The sequence below is a fragment of the Rhinoderma darwinii genome, chromosome 1 (assembly GCF_050947455.1).
Source record: "Rhinoderma darwinii isolate aRhiDar2 chromosome 1, aRhiDar2.hap1, whole genome shotgun sequence".
Taxonomy (NCBI): Eukaryota; Metazoa; Chordata; class Amphibia; order Anura; family Rhinodermatidae; genus Rhinoderma; species Rhinoderma darwinii.
Genome location: NC_134687.1, coordinates 54,717,994 through 54,734,048, shown reverse-complemented (window position 1 = coordinate 54,734,048; position 16,055 = coordinate 54,717,994). Strand labels below are relative to the sequence as shown.

The window sequence follows — 16,055 nt, the reverse complement described above, 5'->3', positions numbered from 1 at the left end:
CTCACTGCGTGGGGTGAAGTGGAGGAGGATCGGTGTTCTGGACCCCCGTACTCACAATCGTGGGGTCCCCAGCGATCAGAAAATGATCACGTATCCTATGGATGCATGATCATTTATGATTTTGGGAATACCCCTTTAAAGGACACCATAACACGATAACACTACTTGCATGACCTTACAGTAACTCTGAACAGACTTTTGCATCAATGACAGAACCATTCATCTGTATACTACCTACCTGAGCTCGCCTCATATATGCCAGGGGTTCTTTAATATGTTCCACAGGTGCTGCTGGATGGCAAGGAGCTGGAAGTCTAGAACAAAAATCAAGTGTAAAATCCATTTTACCCATGACAGTTGACGTGACCTTAAAGGGAACCTGTCACGTTAAACACAAAGTCTGATCTGCCAGTAGAATGTTATAGAGCAGGAGAGGTCTGGAGGTCTCAATCAATGATTGTCAGAATTCCCTGTAGGAGTAGGACCACCGACTGGACTCCTAAGCATAGAAATAGGAGGGATTTTAAAACAAAAAAAACCACTTAATTATACTTATTTTTTTTTTACAAAACTATAAAATCACTCTGCTCGGCGTCTCCTGCCCTATAACATGCTGCCTAAAGATAGAACTGCATGTTCAAGGTGATAGCACACTTTTAAAGGGGTTGTCTGATTTGGACAATTGCTTTTTATTAGGTTAAGTTTCCCCAACTATAAGCTGATCACAGGTTGTCTCATTGCTGGGACCCCCCAGCAAGCAGCTTTAATCTCTGGGGGAACCTGGCAGAAAGTGTTCCATTTTCCTGCAGCACCACCACAGGTGAAACTGAGCATTACACAGTAATCACTGAAAACAATGAGACGTTTAAAATGCAAAGAAACGCAAGGTCTTCCAGAGTGAGAGAAGCTCCTTGTAACTTCTCTATGATTTTACCAACAAATAAGGTTTAACCTATTTAAAAATGGGTTATTGACACCAGACAACCCCTTTAATTTCACATAGCCAGACCACATATAAAACAGTTATAGGGTCTCCGTATTACAGGCACGGTTATCAAATTATAATGCAAAGCATTAGATGTACTAATAGCAATCTGACAACTGTCTGACAGATACATATAGATACGTTTTCTCCCTATATTTCAAATAATATTTTAGGTCTTCCGACAAGCTCAGTGTTCTTTCATGCTGGAGACTTTTAATAGTGTTTTGTTAGTGTCCCTTCCCTGGCCAGGCACGCGTTGCTCAAATTACAACGTTGCCAAAACTGGGCAAGGATTCCTCATATGTGTTAATTTCTGACTAATTTCTCTTATAAATATAGACCTGAAGGCGTATTCCAAAAGGTTGGCATCCTGTTTGCAGTCCCACATTCAATTGTATTATTCACAATGAGAAGGTGGACTTTGTCCCGGGTTCAGGAGGCTCTCAATAATACTATTGGATGATATTCCCTGACTTATCGGACTCACTCTCAGGGCTCAGAAGTCAATGGTTGGTTTGCTGTTGCTCTTCGATATTGCTGCATTACCCATATTAGCAGAGTTTTAGCGTGTAACGAATACATGCATGTGTATATGTGAGTGTATAAATAAGTGTATATCTTTATGTCTGCATTACGGAACACTGTAATCCAGTCATTTTAGGATTTTTAAAAGGTGATACATACACACTAAGCTCACGATACACAGCATTCTGAAGTTTTTTCTCCCAACCTGAAAAAAAAAAACAAAAAAACAAAAAAAAGGGAAAATGTCTTTGCAATGAGAAATAAAATCAAAATCATTTGTCAATGCTTGTGAAGCACAAACATATTCCACAACAGAACATCTCCTCCTAGTCCCGGTCTCCACTGCTGCTGATAATCTTATCTCCATTTGTCACATACAATGAGGCCAATTGTATAACAGGTCAGAAACAGAGCAGGCCGTCAAGTGTTGAAGCACATCACACATAAAAATCACCTATCCTCCATTGTATAACTCACTACAATGTTCCAAGAGGCCTCTAGAAGTGCCATCAGCATAAGTACTGTGCCTTGAAAGCTTCTCGAAATGGGTTTCTGCGGTTGAGCAGCTGCACACAAGCCTAAGATCAGCATGCCCAATGCCAAGCGATGGCTAGGCTAGTGTAAAGCATGGCACCACTAGACTCTGGAGCATTGGAAACGTGTTCTATGGAGGGATGAATCTCGTCTTACTATCTGGTGGTCTAATGAATGACTCTGGGTATGGTTAATGCCAGGAGAATGCTACCTACCAGAAGGCATATTGCCTACTGTAAAATTTGCGGGTGGAGGGAAAATGGTTGTGGCGATTTCTTTTTAGAGCTCGAGCAAAACCTCTTCTTTCTAGTGAAGCGTAATGTTAATGCTACAGCATACAAAGACATTTTGGACAATTGTATGCTTCCAAGCTTGTGGCAACAGTTTGGTGAAGGCCCTTTTCTGTTCAAGCATGACTGTGTCCCTGTGCACACAGCGAGGTTCATAAAGACATGGTTTGAGAAGTTTGGTGTGAAGGAGCTTGAATGACCCGACCTCAACCCAATCGTACACCTTGGGGTTGCAAACCAGACCTTCTCATCCATGAATGCCTAACCTCACAAACACCCTTTTGTCTGAATGGTCACAAATTCCCATAGACACATTCCAAAATCTTGTGGAAAGCCTTCCCATAAAAGAAGAGGTAATAGCTGTAAAAGGGGCTCATGGTTTTGGTATTGGATGTCCAACAAGCTCATACAAGGTGTGAAGGCCAGGAGTCCACTTTTTTTTGGCTAAATATATAGGGGGGCATAAACCAGAACAAAAAGCTTATGTAGGTCACTTGATTTTTGAGTGCGATCAACTGTGAGCAAATGAATAAAGGACACATTCTATTCTGCAGCTTGCCGCAAAGCATCAAAATTCCAATTTGAAAAGCTTTATATTTTCTCATTGCTCCAGCATATACTGCATTGATGCTTGCTGCGATCATATATAAATGTTCTTCACGTGGATGCTCTTTTACATTAAGTTAATAAGCAAATATGCATTGTGGAAAAAGCACAGTGACATACCTGAGGCCTTAAAAAAATCTTTGATATCTTCCTTAAGTGTTTCAAGTTTAATATCTGGACTGAATAGACTTCCCTGTAAAATACAAAAAATTGTGACAAAACTTAATGGGGTAAACAGCCTTTCTGATGTGCTGACATATTGTCTTTACACTCTCAAAATGTCAGGCAGACTGATAACAAACATGTAAAGTGTACCTGCCCCAAAAAGAAGAACATGCATAGCCATTTTATAACAGCAAGATGAACATAGATCATGTATTAAGAGTGTAATAACAAATAACAAATGCTTTCTACAAAGTTCCATAATTAAAGTAGAATTTCACTAAATATTGCAATGGTTTTACAAATATCTCTCTGTGAAAAACAATTCTTCCAAGAATATAATGTTGTTGTTTTTTTTTGTTAATTCATGTAAGTTCAAATATAACAAAATCAAGCCAACTTGTACGGGAACATATACTGTTACATTTGACGTAGACCACTGTACTCAAAACAGACTTGAAAAAATTGTATGCAAAATAGTTCTCCTCCAGAAGAAAAGCGTCACCTATTTTTTATTTTATACAATTTGTGCAATAATAAAAAATGATGATACATCTTAGGCTTCGCTTACATCAGCGCCAGGGCTCCATTGTGACGGTACGTCGGAGCTTTCCTTCGGAAAGGAGCCCTGACTGACACAAACGGAAACCATAGGTTTCCGTCACCATTGATTTCAATGGTGACAGATCCGGTGCTAATGGTTTCAATTTGTCTCAGTTGTGCAAGGGTTCCATCGTTTTGACGGAATCCCTTGCACAACTAAGACAAACGGAAACCATTAGCACCGGATCCGTCACCATTGAAATCAATGGTGATGGAAATGGAAACCTTTGGTTTCCGTTTGTATCAGTCAGGGTCCCGTCGGAAGCTCAGACGGAACGGGACCCTGGCGCAGATGTGAACGAAGCCTTACATAGAACGTGCATATCAAAGGGCTTTACTCCCCCTAGACCCTACCCACCCCCTCCCCCCCATATAACTAAAGACCCAACCAGAAGGGCCTGGACCTCTCTCGCCATCTCCGTATGCGTCGAATTATCCATTAGAATATCCCTACTAACTTTATACTCTATTATCCCATAAATTAGACAGTTCGACCCTCGGAGAAACAAAATTGTCCTGGGATCCATGGAGGCGCAAACCCAACCATGGCTCCCCCTGTACAAACATCACACAACCCCTACAACCACATCCCTCTGGAAAAAAAAAAAACACACTAAACACTTGAAGAAAGCGATTGATTATGTTTAGTATCCCACAGGCGCCATCTCTTTACCCATTTTAATCTTTGAGACTCCTGCGAGCACTAACCCAGGCCTCTATCTTTGGAAGCTCCTTCTTCCTCCAGTTAATTAATATCCACTTTCTAGCCAAATATAGGCTTCTTCCAATAGCCAATTTAACCTGTTTATCTATTCTCTGTTCTACATCACTCTCCAATATGCAAACCAGTCCTTATATCCACCTGTGAGAAGTGTTTTATTCTGTCAAGTACCGGAGTACAAAAAAACTCCCAAATCATCGCTATTCCTAACGCATCTCCAACAAATACTGGAGTTACTAAATCCCACTGCTTTCAGTCTACTGGGGGTATAATAGACCCTATAGACAATATATAATTGTGAAATCCTTTGAATTCCAGGATGAGGCGGATCTGCCCATCTGAAATTAAATTCGAGAAACAATACAGAGACTTAGAAGAAAGAGTTCGCGAGAGAGGGTACAGCCGTAGGTGCATAAAACAGGGATATAGGTGAGCAAAAACCACAGAGCGTGAGCGTCTATTGCACCCTATAGGGATTAAAAATAAAGATGCAAGCAATAATACGATCAGATTCATCTCGACTTTCAATATCCAATGGCACTTGATGAGGTCTATTTTAAAAAGACAATGGCCCATTCTGCAAATGGAACCCACTTTGGCAACTGCCAGTTCTAGTTCTAGTTGCCAAATGACAGCTAGGAGGAGCAAAAATTTGAAGGACATCCTGGTCAAGAGCCATTATGCACCAAAACAACAAAACCCTTTTTCATCAAGACGCCCACTTCAGGGCTGTTACCCATGCAGTGACTGTGTAGCGTGTGCCAACATAACCTGGGCGACCACTTTCAATTCACTAAGTGACGGGCGGTCCTTCAAAATTTTGCACTACATATCTTGTAGCACCACCCATGTAATTTATTACGCAACTTGTGGATGTCCCAAGGTATATGTGGGACTGACGTCAAGGCAGTTACGTACCCGCATCCGGGAACATGTGCGGGACATTGTTGCTGCGAAGGAGATCAATGATCTTACTATGCTAAAAACTATTCCCAAACACTTTAAATTATGTCATGGGTGTGACCCTAAAACGTTTAAGGCTTGGGGGATAGACAAGGTACACTGCTGTGTCAGAGGAGATGCGAGGACGATTTTGGCCCAGAAAGAATGTAGGTGGATTACCACCTTGGGCACAATGACCCCGCTAGGCTTAAACGAGAAGTTGAGTTTTGCCGTGTTTCTATGAATCACTCCGGTTGTTCCTTTATTTTTAATCTTATCCTTACCTTCCTTTTAAATTGATATATTTTTAATTATTTTTGCTTGTGATCTGTAAAGTATTATTACTAATTTTTGCTTCTTGTTCATGTTCAGATTTTTGACCTTAGATTCTGTTATGTCGGAATCTTCTGGTATATGTGAAGAGTGTATCCACTTGGATATCTGGACTACACTCAATCTGAGTGAAATCTTCATTTCTTCCACAGATTATCAAATTGAATCTTGTGATCAGCTTCAGACGATGTGTTTTTGCCCTACTTATCCCCCTTTATTATGTTTTTTCACTAGTAATATGTGTTGTATTATACTTATTTTTTTATATGCCATATACAAGTTCTTTACATTTTATTTGTATTAAATTTTTTCCAGTCTTTTCACTTGCTCTCGCAATGTAATTTGCGACAATCACTTTGTACCACTAAAGTCTCTGTGGCTGTGGGTATATTCCACTTTAAAGAGGCTCTGTCACCACATTATAAGTGCCCTATATTGTAAATGATGTGATCGGCACTGTAATGTAGATTACAGCAGTATTTTTTATTTAGAAAAACGATCATTTTTGACTGAGTTATGACCTATTTTAGATTTATGCTAATACGTTTTTCAATGGACAACTGGGCGTGTTTTACTATATGACCAAGTGGGCGTTGTACAGAGGAGTGTATGACGCTGATCAATCAGTGTCATACACTTCTCTCCATACATTTACACTGCAGCCACATAAACACACTATAACATTACTGCAGTGTCCTGACAATGAATATACATTACCTCCAGCCAGGACGTGATGTCTATTTAGAATTCTAACACTTCGCTAACACAATCCCGACACTACAGCACAGGAAGAGTAATCTCGTTTGAAATGACAGTTCACAGCGTAATCTCGCGAGATTACGCTTCCTATGCTGTAGTGTCGGGATTGTGTTAGCGAAGTGTCAGAATTCTAAATAGACATCACGTCCTGGCTGGAGGTAATGTATATTCATTGTCAGGACACTTGAGTAATGTTATAGTGTGTTTATGTGGCTGCACATAGCGATATAGTCAGCGTCATACACTTCTCTCCACAATGCCCACTTGGCCAAAAAGTAAAACACGCCCAGTTGTTCATTAAGAAACTCATTAGCATAAAGCTTATAGGTTATAACTCTGTGAAAAATGATTGTTTTTCTAAATAAAAAACACTGCTGTCACCTACATTACAGCGCCGATCACATCATGTACAATATAGGGCACTTATAATGTGGTGACAGAGCCTCTTTAAATTGATTAATCATATTGTCTTTTTGCTCAATTATTTTATTTAATTATTTTCACACATTAGTGTCTTATGTTTCTGTCCCTTTGGACAGTCATACACTGTTTCGATTGAAATGGTTATTATGTTCACATTTTGTGCGCCATTTCATTTGCTTTCTTTATAGTACACTGTCACGTCACTAATTGGGGGGGGGGGTGGTTTTAAAAGATGAACCTGCCAGCATTACTATATATCCCATTAGGAGATCTCCCCAAGAATCTTCCTGGGATGCACTTACCTGATCTAAGCCAGGGTTGCGCATGAGCAGCGATGAGGGGCATGGGGCTCCTTTGCCGATCGGCAGTTTGGCCCTGTGCACCTGCGCGTTCTCCCTAGTGACGCGTCCTGGGGGCCGCACATGAGCAGCAGTGCTTTGACGATGCGGCAGTGGATACTCCCGCGCGACCACTGAAATCGCGTGCATGCGCCGTTGACCGGCGGTTTGATTGGATGTAAGCACATCAGATGATCACTCCCATTAGACATTTAAACTCAGCATGAACAGGAGCTATGTACCTCTTGAAAAAGCGACATTCACGAAACACGCGTTCGGTGCGTTGTGCACACTATTGCCATATGATGACATCTATAGGGAAGGCATTTTTCATGCTCGGAGATTAGTACCCTTCCACTTTTTGCTTGCCCTGGGGATTTTCTGACACACTGTGTCCATTTGGCTACTATGCCTGGCTAGTCTGTCAGATTTCATCCCCCTAGTCTGGGACGTTACTTCTTATATACCAGTATTTTGAGTGGGTCCATGAATGCACATTGCTAACAGTCAGTAATTTACATAGATATGTGTATTTAACATCAATAGTTCTGAGATTGACTTTATAGCAGTTGTTTGTATTACAAATGCAATGAAGTGAGAGTGTATATCCTCATATTATCAGCCTATGTGGTGTTCACAATAATCTATAATTGGCTGTTGTACAGTTCCGTTTTTTGGTTCTTCCGTAATTTTATATATATCCTCATTTTTAAATTGAATATAATAAAATTGATATTTTCTACTTTTTCAATAGTAGTGTTTCGACTCCCTTTTTTTCTCTGTGTTTATAGATATGATAATGAAGTTTTCTACTCTGGTAATAATTTCTTCTGAGATATTTTGTAGGTGGTAATTCATTACTTTGGTACCATCTAGCCATTGATTTGTCCTGTGAGATTTGTTGTGTTGAAATCCTTTGAATGTAGACACCACATGAATATTCGCTAAAATCTCATCCCAACTCTCGCCTGATATGGGACCCACATCTGCTTCCCATTTTGTCCTTACTTTACTGGCAATGTTTACCTGGGAACAAGATACTAGGTGCTTATAGACTTTTGCAAACACCTTGTTAACTTTATTGTATGCTAGGAGATATCTAATACTTGATAAATCGTTAAATCTCGTTTCCCTATTGAGTCCTCCTTTTCTCAGTCCAGATACCAGTTGAAAGTAGTACAACACGTGCCCTTCTTCCAACTGATGTTCCCTAGTTAAACACTTGGAAAGGTATCATACCTTTGTTGTCGATTACCTGTATCAACCTAGTTACCCCCTTACAAAACCAAAAGTCTAGACCCCCGAATATTTCAACCCTATAAAACATTTAAATTGTTTCAATGAAATATAAGTATTAGGGTCACTAATATTGAAATGTTTTTTTTAGTTCCACCCATACTTTACATAACAGGCGGTCTGTTAGGGAGAAGATATTTTTTATCTTCCCACCTGCCAGGGATTCCATAAGCCCAATCCCTTTTAAATGTGCGATGATGATCTTCTCATGGGTGATATTATTCCTCTCCTGGGCCCATCCAAAGATTTATCCTTTATCCAAAGACTTTGCGAAGCTAAAAAACAGGTCCCTGATATCCGGTATAGCCAACCCGCCTTTGTCTTTAGATATTTCAAATATTCCAGTCCTATTCTGGGAGTTTTGCCTATCTAAAGGAAATCCTGATATATCGATTCAAATGACCCAAGTATTTTTTTCCAAATCCAAATATTCAAGTGCCACCTATAGGTGACAACCTGTAAGTCAATGTCCGAACCTTTAACTCCTACCCCGCACCACTCAGTAACTATACGTCATTGCGGGAGGTTACATCCCGCACAAGGACGTATAGTTACTGAGTCATTCCCGATGCACACTGTCGGCGAAAGTGTGCACCGGGAACCAGGAGGTCAGCTGTCTCCGACAGCAGACACTCCACTCTTGCTGGCCAGCGGTACTTTGCAGCTGATTTTGGCAATTAACCCCTTAAATGCGGCGAGCGGTTTGCGATCACTGCATTTTAGGGGTTTCTAGCACATCGGCAGGCCCCGCTCTGAAATCGCTGTGTTTGCCGATGGTTGGCATGGCAACCAGAGGCCAAACAATGGCCTCAGTGTCTGCCATGGACCGAAGCCTATCGGCTGGTCCTGATAGACTTCCTGTCAGAGTGACAGGAAGTCACTGTGTCGTTCCCGATGCACACTGTCGGCGACCGGGGGAATCGAGAACCGGGAGGTCAGCTATCCCTCCAGTGTTGCCATTCACGGCTCATCGCCGCTGATTTCGCCGCAACTAAGGTGTTTGCAGCACATTGACAGGTCAAAAAAGAGTGTAAAAAATAAAATTTTTAAAAAGTTACTAAAAATGTTTTATAAAAGTGTCAAAATAAAAGTTGCTTTTTTTCCCTATAATAAGTATTTTATTATAGAAAAAAAAATGAAAACGTTAAAAAAATAAGTACACATATTTATATCACAGCGTTCGTAACGACCCAAAGTATAAAACTATAATGTTATTTTTCACGCACAGTGAACACAGCAAAAAAACAAATAAACGAAAAGCTATGCCAGCATCCCTATTTTTTGGTCACCATCCCTCCCAAGACATAGAATAAAAAGTGATCAAAAAGTTGCAAAAGAGTACCAATAAAAACTACAACCTGTCTCGCAAAAAACAAGACCTTGCACAGCTTTTTTGACAGAAAAATAAAAAAAGTTATGCTTCTCAGTGACAAAAAAAAAGAAATAATTTTATAAAAACTTGATTTTATTGTGCATATGGTATTGTCATAAGTAGGGATGCAGGATGCATCGAAAGTTCGATACGGTTTCGATACTCTGCATCCCCAAACGGTTCGATACAGTTATTTCATGCATTTCGATACTTAGCTGTGCGACCGCACAGCTCAGTATAGTAACACATGAATGTATATGAGAGCGGGGCTGCGGCTGTGTAATACAGACATTGCACTGCTCCTGAGTCCTGACATGTGCACGCCGTCAGGATGATTTGATGCGGCCGGCGCTGCACTAATGACTGCCGGCACTGAAGACAGAACATGGCGGGCACACTGCAAAACACCCCCATGTTCTGTCCTCCGTGCCTGCGCCGCCGCTTATTATAGTGAAGCGCCGGCCGCAATGTGAAAAACGGCGTTCTGTTCAGACAGGCCATTTTTCTACGCGGCCGTTTGAAAAAACACAGCCGCGAAAAAGAAGTGCAGGTCACTTCTTGGGACATTTTTGTAGCCGTTTTTCATAGACTCTATAGAAAACAGCTCCAAAAACGGCCGTAAAAAAACGCAGCGAAAATCGCGAGTGGCTTAAAAAACGTCTGAAAATCAGGAGCTGTTTTCCCTTGAAAACAGCTCTGTATTTTCAGACGTTTTTAACTCAGCGTGTGAACATACCCTAAAAGCAACATCTTGTCCCGCCAAAAATAAGCCCTCACATCACTTAATCGACCAAAAAATAAAAAAATTATGGCTCTCAGAATGTGATACAAAACAATTAATTTTTTTTTTAACAAATAGTCTTTTCTTTGTAAAAGTATTTTAAAAAAAACAAACTATAAATTTGGTATCACCGTAATTGTATTGAGACGCAGAATAAATTTAAAGTTGTCGTTTTTACCACACGGTGAAAGACATAAAAACAAAACCCCAAAAACCATGGAGGAATCACAGTTTTTTCCAATTTCAGCCCGCAAAGAATTATTTTTTCCGTTTCCCAGTACATTATATGGTACTTTAAATGGTGTCAATAGGAACTACAACTCCTCCCGGACAAAAATAAGCCCTCACTCTACTCTATTGACGGAAAAATGTAAAAGTCATGGCTCGAGGAAGGCAGGGAGAAAAACGAAAAAGCAAAAGAGGATCAGTCCTGAAAGGGTTAATTAATTTCTAATTAAAAAAAACTAACATTTATGACCATGTGAGGTTTTGCCGTACTCAGGAGAAATTGCTTTTCAAATGTTGGGTTGCTTTTTCTCTTTTATCCTTTGTGAAAATTAAAAAAAAGTCAACATTTTATTTTTGGCCAAAAATGTTGATATTAATTTTCACAGGCTAATTCCACTAAAGACTACAAAAAACCTGTGGGGTCAAAATGCTAACTATACCCCTAGAAAAACGCCTTGAGGGGTGTGGTTTCCAAAATGGGGTCACTTTTGGAGGGGTTTTAACTGCTTCTGAGGCCGGGGCTTCAGTCCATTATCACACTAGGGCCACATGTGGGATATTTGTAAAAACTGCAGAATCTGGGCAATAAATATTGAGTTGCATTTCTCTGGTAAAACAGCAAAAAAAATGTAATTTGTAAATTTCACTTCCACATTGTTTTAATTCCTGTGAAATGCCTAAAGGGTTAAAATACTTTCTGAATGCGATTTTGAATAATTTGAGGGGTCCAGTTTTCAAAATTGTGTGATTTATGGGGACTTTCTAATATATAAGGCCTTTAAAGTCACTTCACAACTGAACTGGTCCCTGTAAAAATAGCCTTTTGAAATTTTCTTGAAAATGTGAGAAATTGCTGCTAAAGTTCTAAGCCTTGTAACGTCCTAGAAAAATAAAAGGATGTGAAAAAAAAAAGATGCAAACATGAAGTAGACATATGGGAAATGTGAAATATTTACTATTTAGTGTGGTATTACTAGCTGTCTTACAAGTAGATACATTTAAATTTAGAAAAATGCTAATTTTTGCAAATTTTCTCTAAAGTTTGAAGTTTTTCACAAATAAATATTGAATTTTTCGACCAATATTTCACTAACAAAGTACAATATGTCATGAGAAAAAACAGTCTCAGAATCACTTGGTAAAAGCATTTCCAAGTTATTACCACATAAAGCGACACGTCAGATTTGAAAAAATCATCTGTGTCCACAAGGCCAAAACAGTGCGTCCTAAAGGGATTAAACAGACTCCCTACAGCTGGATCTCCACAAGAAAAATGCCTAAGGGTATGTTCACACGAGGGCGTCCGTAACGGCTGAAATTACGGGGATGTTTCCGCCTGGAAACATCCCCGTAATTTCAGCCGTAACGGCATGTGCAGGCGCTTGAACGCTGGGTCCATTACGGACGTAATTGGCGCTGCTATTCATTGGAGTCAATGAATAACGGCTCCAATTACGGCCAAAGAAGTGACAGGTCACTTCTTTGACGCGGGCGTCTATTTACGCACCGTCATTTGACAGCGGCGCGTAAATTACGCCTCCTGTGAACAGACAAACGTCTGCCCATTGCTTTCAATGGGCAGATGTTTGTCAGCGCTATTGAGGCGCTATTTTCGGACGTAATTCGGGGCAAAAACGCCCGAATTACGTCCGTAATTAGTGTGTGTGCACATACCCTAAAGGTGTTGAAATACTAGTGCATCAAAATTCTTGAAACGTCCTCTATCAACTTTCTTTTTGTATTATTATTTCTTTTTATTATAAAAGTCAATACAAAAAAAGACAGGAAACAATTTCCAAACATCGTATACACATAAACCACTGATCTGAACAAAAAAAATTGTTATTTTACCAAGTGTTAAACGTTCTCTCTATTCATTAGTCTTCTGATTACGATTATAAAATTTCTTCCTAAGTTTTTATTTTATTAAGCAAATAAATCCACAAGCACATATTTGGGAAATTGAGTGGAAAGCCAGTTTCTTAGAATCTGTAGCTGTGCCAAGAATAACAATTTATTAAGGCTTCGCCTTTTTTTATACAGCACCTGTATGCCAGTCATCGCCTAGTATTGCTATTAGAGGTGAAAATTTTATGATTTTTCCTAATCTCTATAGTTTTATAAAAAAAAATAAAGCTCTCCAATATTCACAAATCTTATTACAGTTGCAGATAATATATAGGAATTTTGCTTCTGTCTGACCACCAGGCAAATTGAATTCCTCCAGAGTATAACATTGTAAAGGATTAAAAGGAGAATAATATAATCTGTGTATTACATTAAAAATGGTCTTAAACAAATGCTTGAAATTAACCAATTCTTTTATTCCCATAGATTCTACTCTCCTGTGTGTCGGATAAACGCCCCAGTTCATTTTCCCAACCCTGTCTGCTTTTTAAATTTGATAGCTTTTATTATTTATTAGGGCTCCATATAGGTTTGACAAATTATAAAGGACCCACATGAATAGTTGTATGGGGTTTTTTTTTTTTTTTAAAACACCTGTTATGCTTATCTAACAGGCTTGATTTGCTGTAGGACGGTCCCCCAAGTCTCCTTTGCTGTCCTGATTCCAATACTTCAAATATTGCCATGTTTAACAAAGAACTGAAAAAATGTCACCCTTTCCCAGCACATATGGAATTGTAACTGTGAACGAATGTAGTGCATTCTCACATCTGGAGAGACGATACCACCGCTAACATTTGGAAGGCTTAAATATTTCTGCTTTATCCTGACCCTCTTGCGTCCCCATATGAGATTTTTTTTTTTTATGATTGCCATGATTTTCTTAAACTGCTGGTCAGCTATCCACACTGGTGATGTGGAAAAACACATAGCAACTTTGGGACAATCCCAGATTTAACAACTGTTAATCTGTTAGCTCTTGAATTGGGAAGAGAGTTCCATATCCATATATTTCTCTAAATATTTTTTTTAGAACTGGAATTGTATTCTTATCATGAATTGGCTACTGTATGCAATACTATAATACCAAGATATTTCAAGTGGTCTCCTTTTTGAAGAAAGCTTAAATTGTATTTTTTTGTGGGTCTGGGATCGCACTATATAGGGGTTAGGAGTGATTATTTTGAACAATTCCCTGTCAGGCCTAAGATGAGCCAAATTCCTGTACCTTCCCAATTAAATACTTCACTATGTTACCCAATTCCTCAATAAATCGCAGCAGATAGTCTGCATACAGGGCTACTCCCCCCCTGCGCTGAAGCCCAAAATACAAGGATAATCCCTTATCAAAATTGCCAAAGGCTCAATTACGAAGGCGAAAAGCAAGGGGAAGTGAGGACAGCCCTGTCTTGTACATTGAGTAAGTGGAAATAGGTCGGTCTTTAGCCCATTAAAACTTACCTTCAAAGTTGGTCCAGAGTACAAAAGACGGACCAAACTAAAAAAAACAAAAACCGTCTCTCTTTAATACCGAATCTCTTCATCACAGACCAGAGGAACCCCCCACTCCATGCGGTCGAACGCTTTGACAGCATCTGAGGGCAGGCTACATATTTTGCATATATAGCCGGGATAAACCCATTCTGGTCTGAGTAAAATAGTCCTGGGGCAAATATGCCCAACCTATTCGCAAGGACCATAGACCGCAACATAGCATCTATATTAAGAAATTAGATCAGTCAATAAAAGTCGACCGTCAGAGGGTTCTGGTCAGTCTAAAAAAAATTTTTTAATCTAGATTACTATATCGCAAATCACAAAGTCAGAGGCCGTACCTCTGTTTTGCTTAAACACCTGGGTCAGGTCCATCTTATTACCGCTTTGTTCTGTAATAACGAAAACCAGTCTGGAATAAATTTGATGTTTGAGTAAACCATCGTTTACCAGTCCACAGAGAGACCACAAGCAAGAGTGTGGTCTGAGACGCTTGTTGGTTCATATTTAACTCGGACTATGTAGTTGAGAAATCCTTCATTCCGTAAAGCAAGGTCAATGCGTGACCTTGTCCCATGTGAACTATTAAAACACAAATAAATTAGTTTCAATGGGTTCCTTACCCTCCATATATCTATCAGACCCAGCTCAGAACAAATTTTGAATGGTGTAATTATGGGTGCGTTTGTGACCGATTCGGGTGGAAATCTATCTTCACTTTCATCCATGAAGCAGTTCAAATCACCTATAACCAGAGCCAGGCAATCATCCTGGTCTATAAAAAAAATGTACACAGACTTTTGAACTCTGCGGAGGAATACAAGAATGCACACTAGTGAACCTATGTAATTTACAGTACCAAAAAATACATCTGCCATCCACATCAAAATCGCATTTTATTTCCCTGTGAATGAAAACCCCCACACCCCTTGAAAACAATGTGTACACTGCGAGTGATACTCCCCCCACACCTCTAATATGCTATACTACCTCTCTGGTATCCATCTTCATACGAACAAAGTTTTATACAAACAGACCAAAAAAAATCCAGAGTAGCGACCACACTAAAGCCCCCCCCGGTTTCCTTGCTACTAATTTTCACACGACTCTATTCCTAGGATCCATCGTTTGTCATCACCTTTATTTACTTATTGTCACGATGGGTGTGTGGACCCGCTGGGCCGTACCGGGATAGCAGCTGGCCAAATAGGTTACCAACACAAATTCAATAGTTCGAATAAGGGTACCTGTGGCAATACAGACAGTAGCGATAGCAGGCTCAAATGGGACCATGGCAGCAGGCAGACACCAGGTGCGGTGAAATACAGCAGGCGTAGTATACGACACAACACGAATTCAACTCTCCACGGCACAGGAACAAAGGTAGCACGGGATACAGGTAGCAGGCACGGGAACACTGGGAACTGGAAACCACTAAGAGACCATTTGCAAAGACCAACATGGGTAAACACAACAAAGCTCAGGCAATGAAGGAAAGGGCAGGGCCCTTCTTACAGTCCAGGATGAACATGGGTGCAATCAGTCAATCTAAAACATGTGTGTTCTCTGGCCCATTAAGGCCGGGAATGAGCTCGAGCGCACCCTAGTAGTCATTGAAGGACAGGACGGCCTCATGTGCTGGCATCTCTGGGGAGGAAGACATTTGCAGGGTGATAGGAGTCTGCGGTCTGCGACCATTGACGTTTCACTTATCAAATTAATAAAATGTGTCCATCCAATTAACAACTTCTTCAG

The 16,055-nt window shown here is 40.0% G+C and overlaps 1 protein-coding gene across 2 annotated transcripts in view; it reads right to left on the bottom strand.

Annotated features, from left to right (window-relative positions):
- Positions 1-16,055, bottom strand: part of TBC1D19 (TBC1 domain family member 19) — a 141,153-nt gene that overhangs the window by 97,556 nt on the left and 27,542 nt on the right. For both annotated transcript variants that reach the window (XM_075858863.1, XM_075858854.1), the window contains exons 2-4: positions 3,061-3,133; positions 1,670-1,715; positions 239-314 (exon numbers count right to left, since the gene is read on the bottom strand). In XM_075858863.1, coding sequence (XP_075714978.1) covers positions 239-314; positions 1,670-1,715; positions 3,061-3,133 — 195 coding nt within the window. The remainder of the gene's footprint in view (positions 1-238; positions 315-1,669; positions 1,716-3,060; positions 3,134-16,055) is intronic.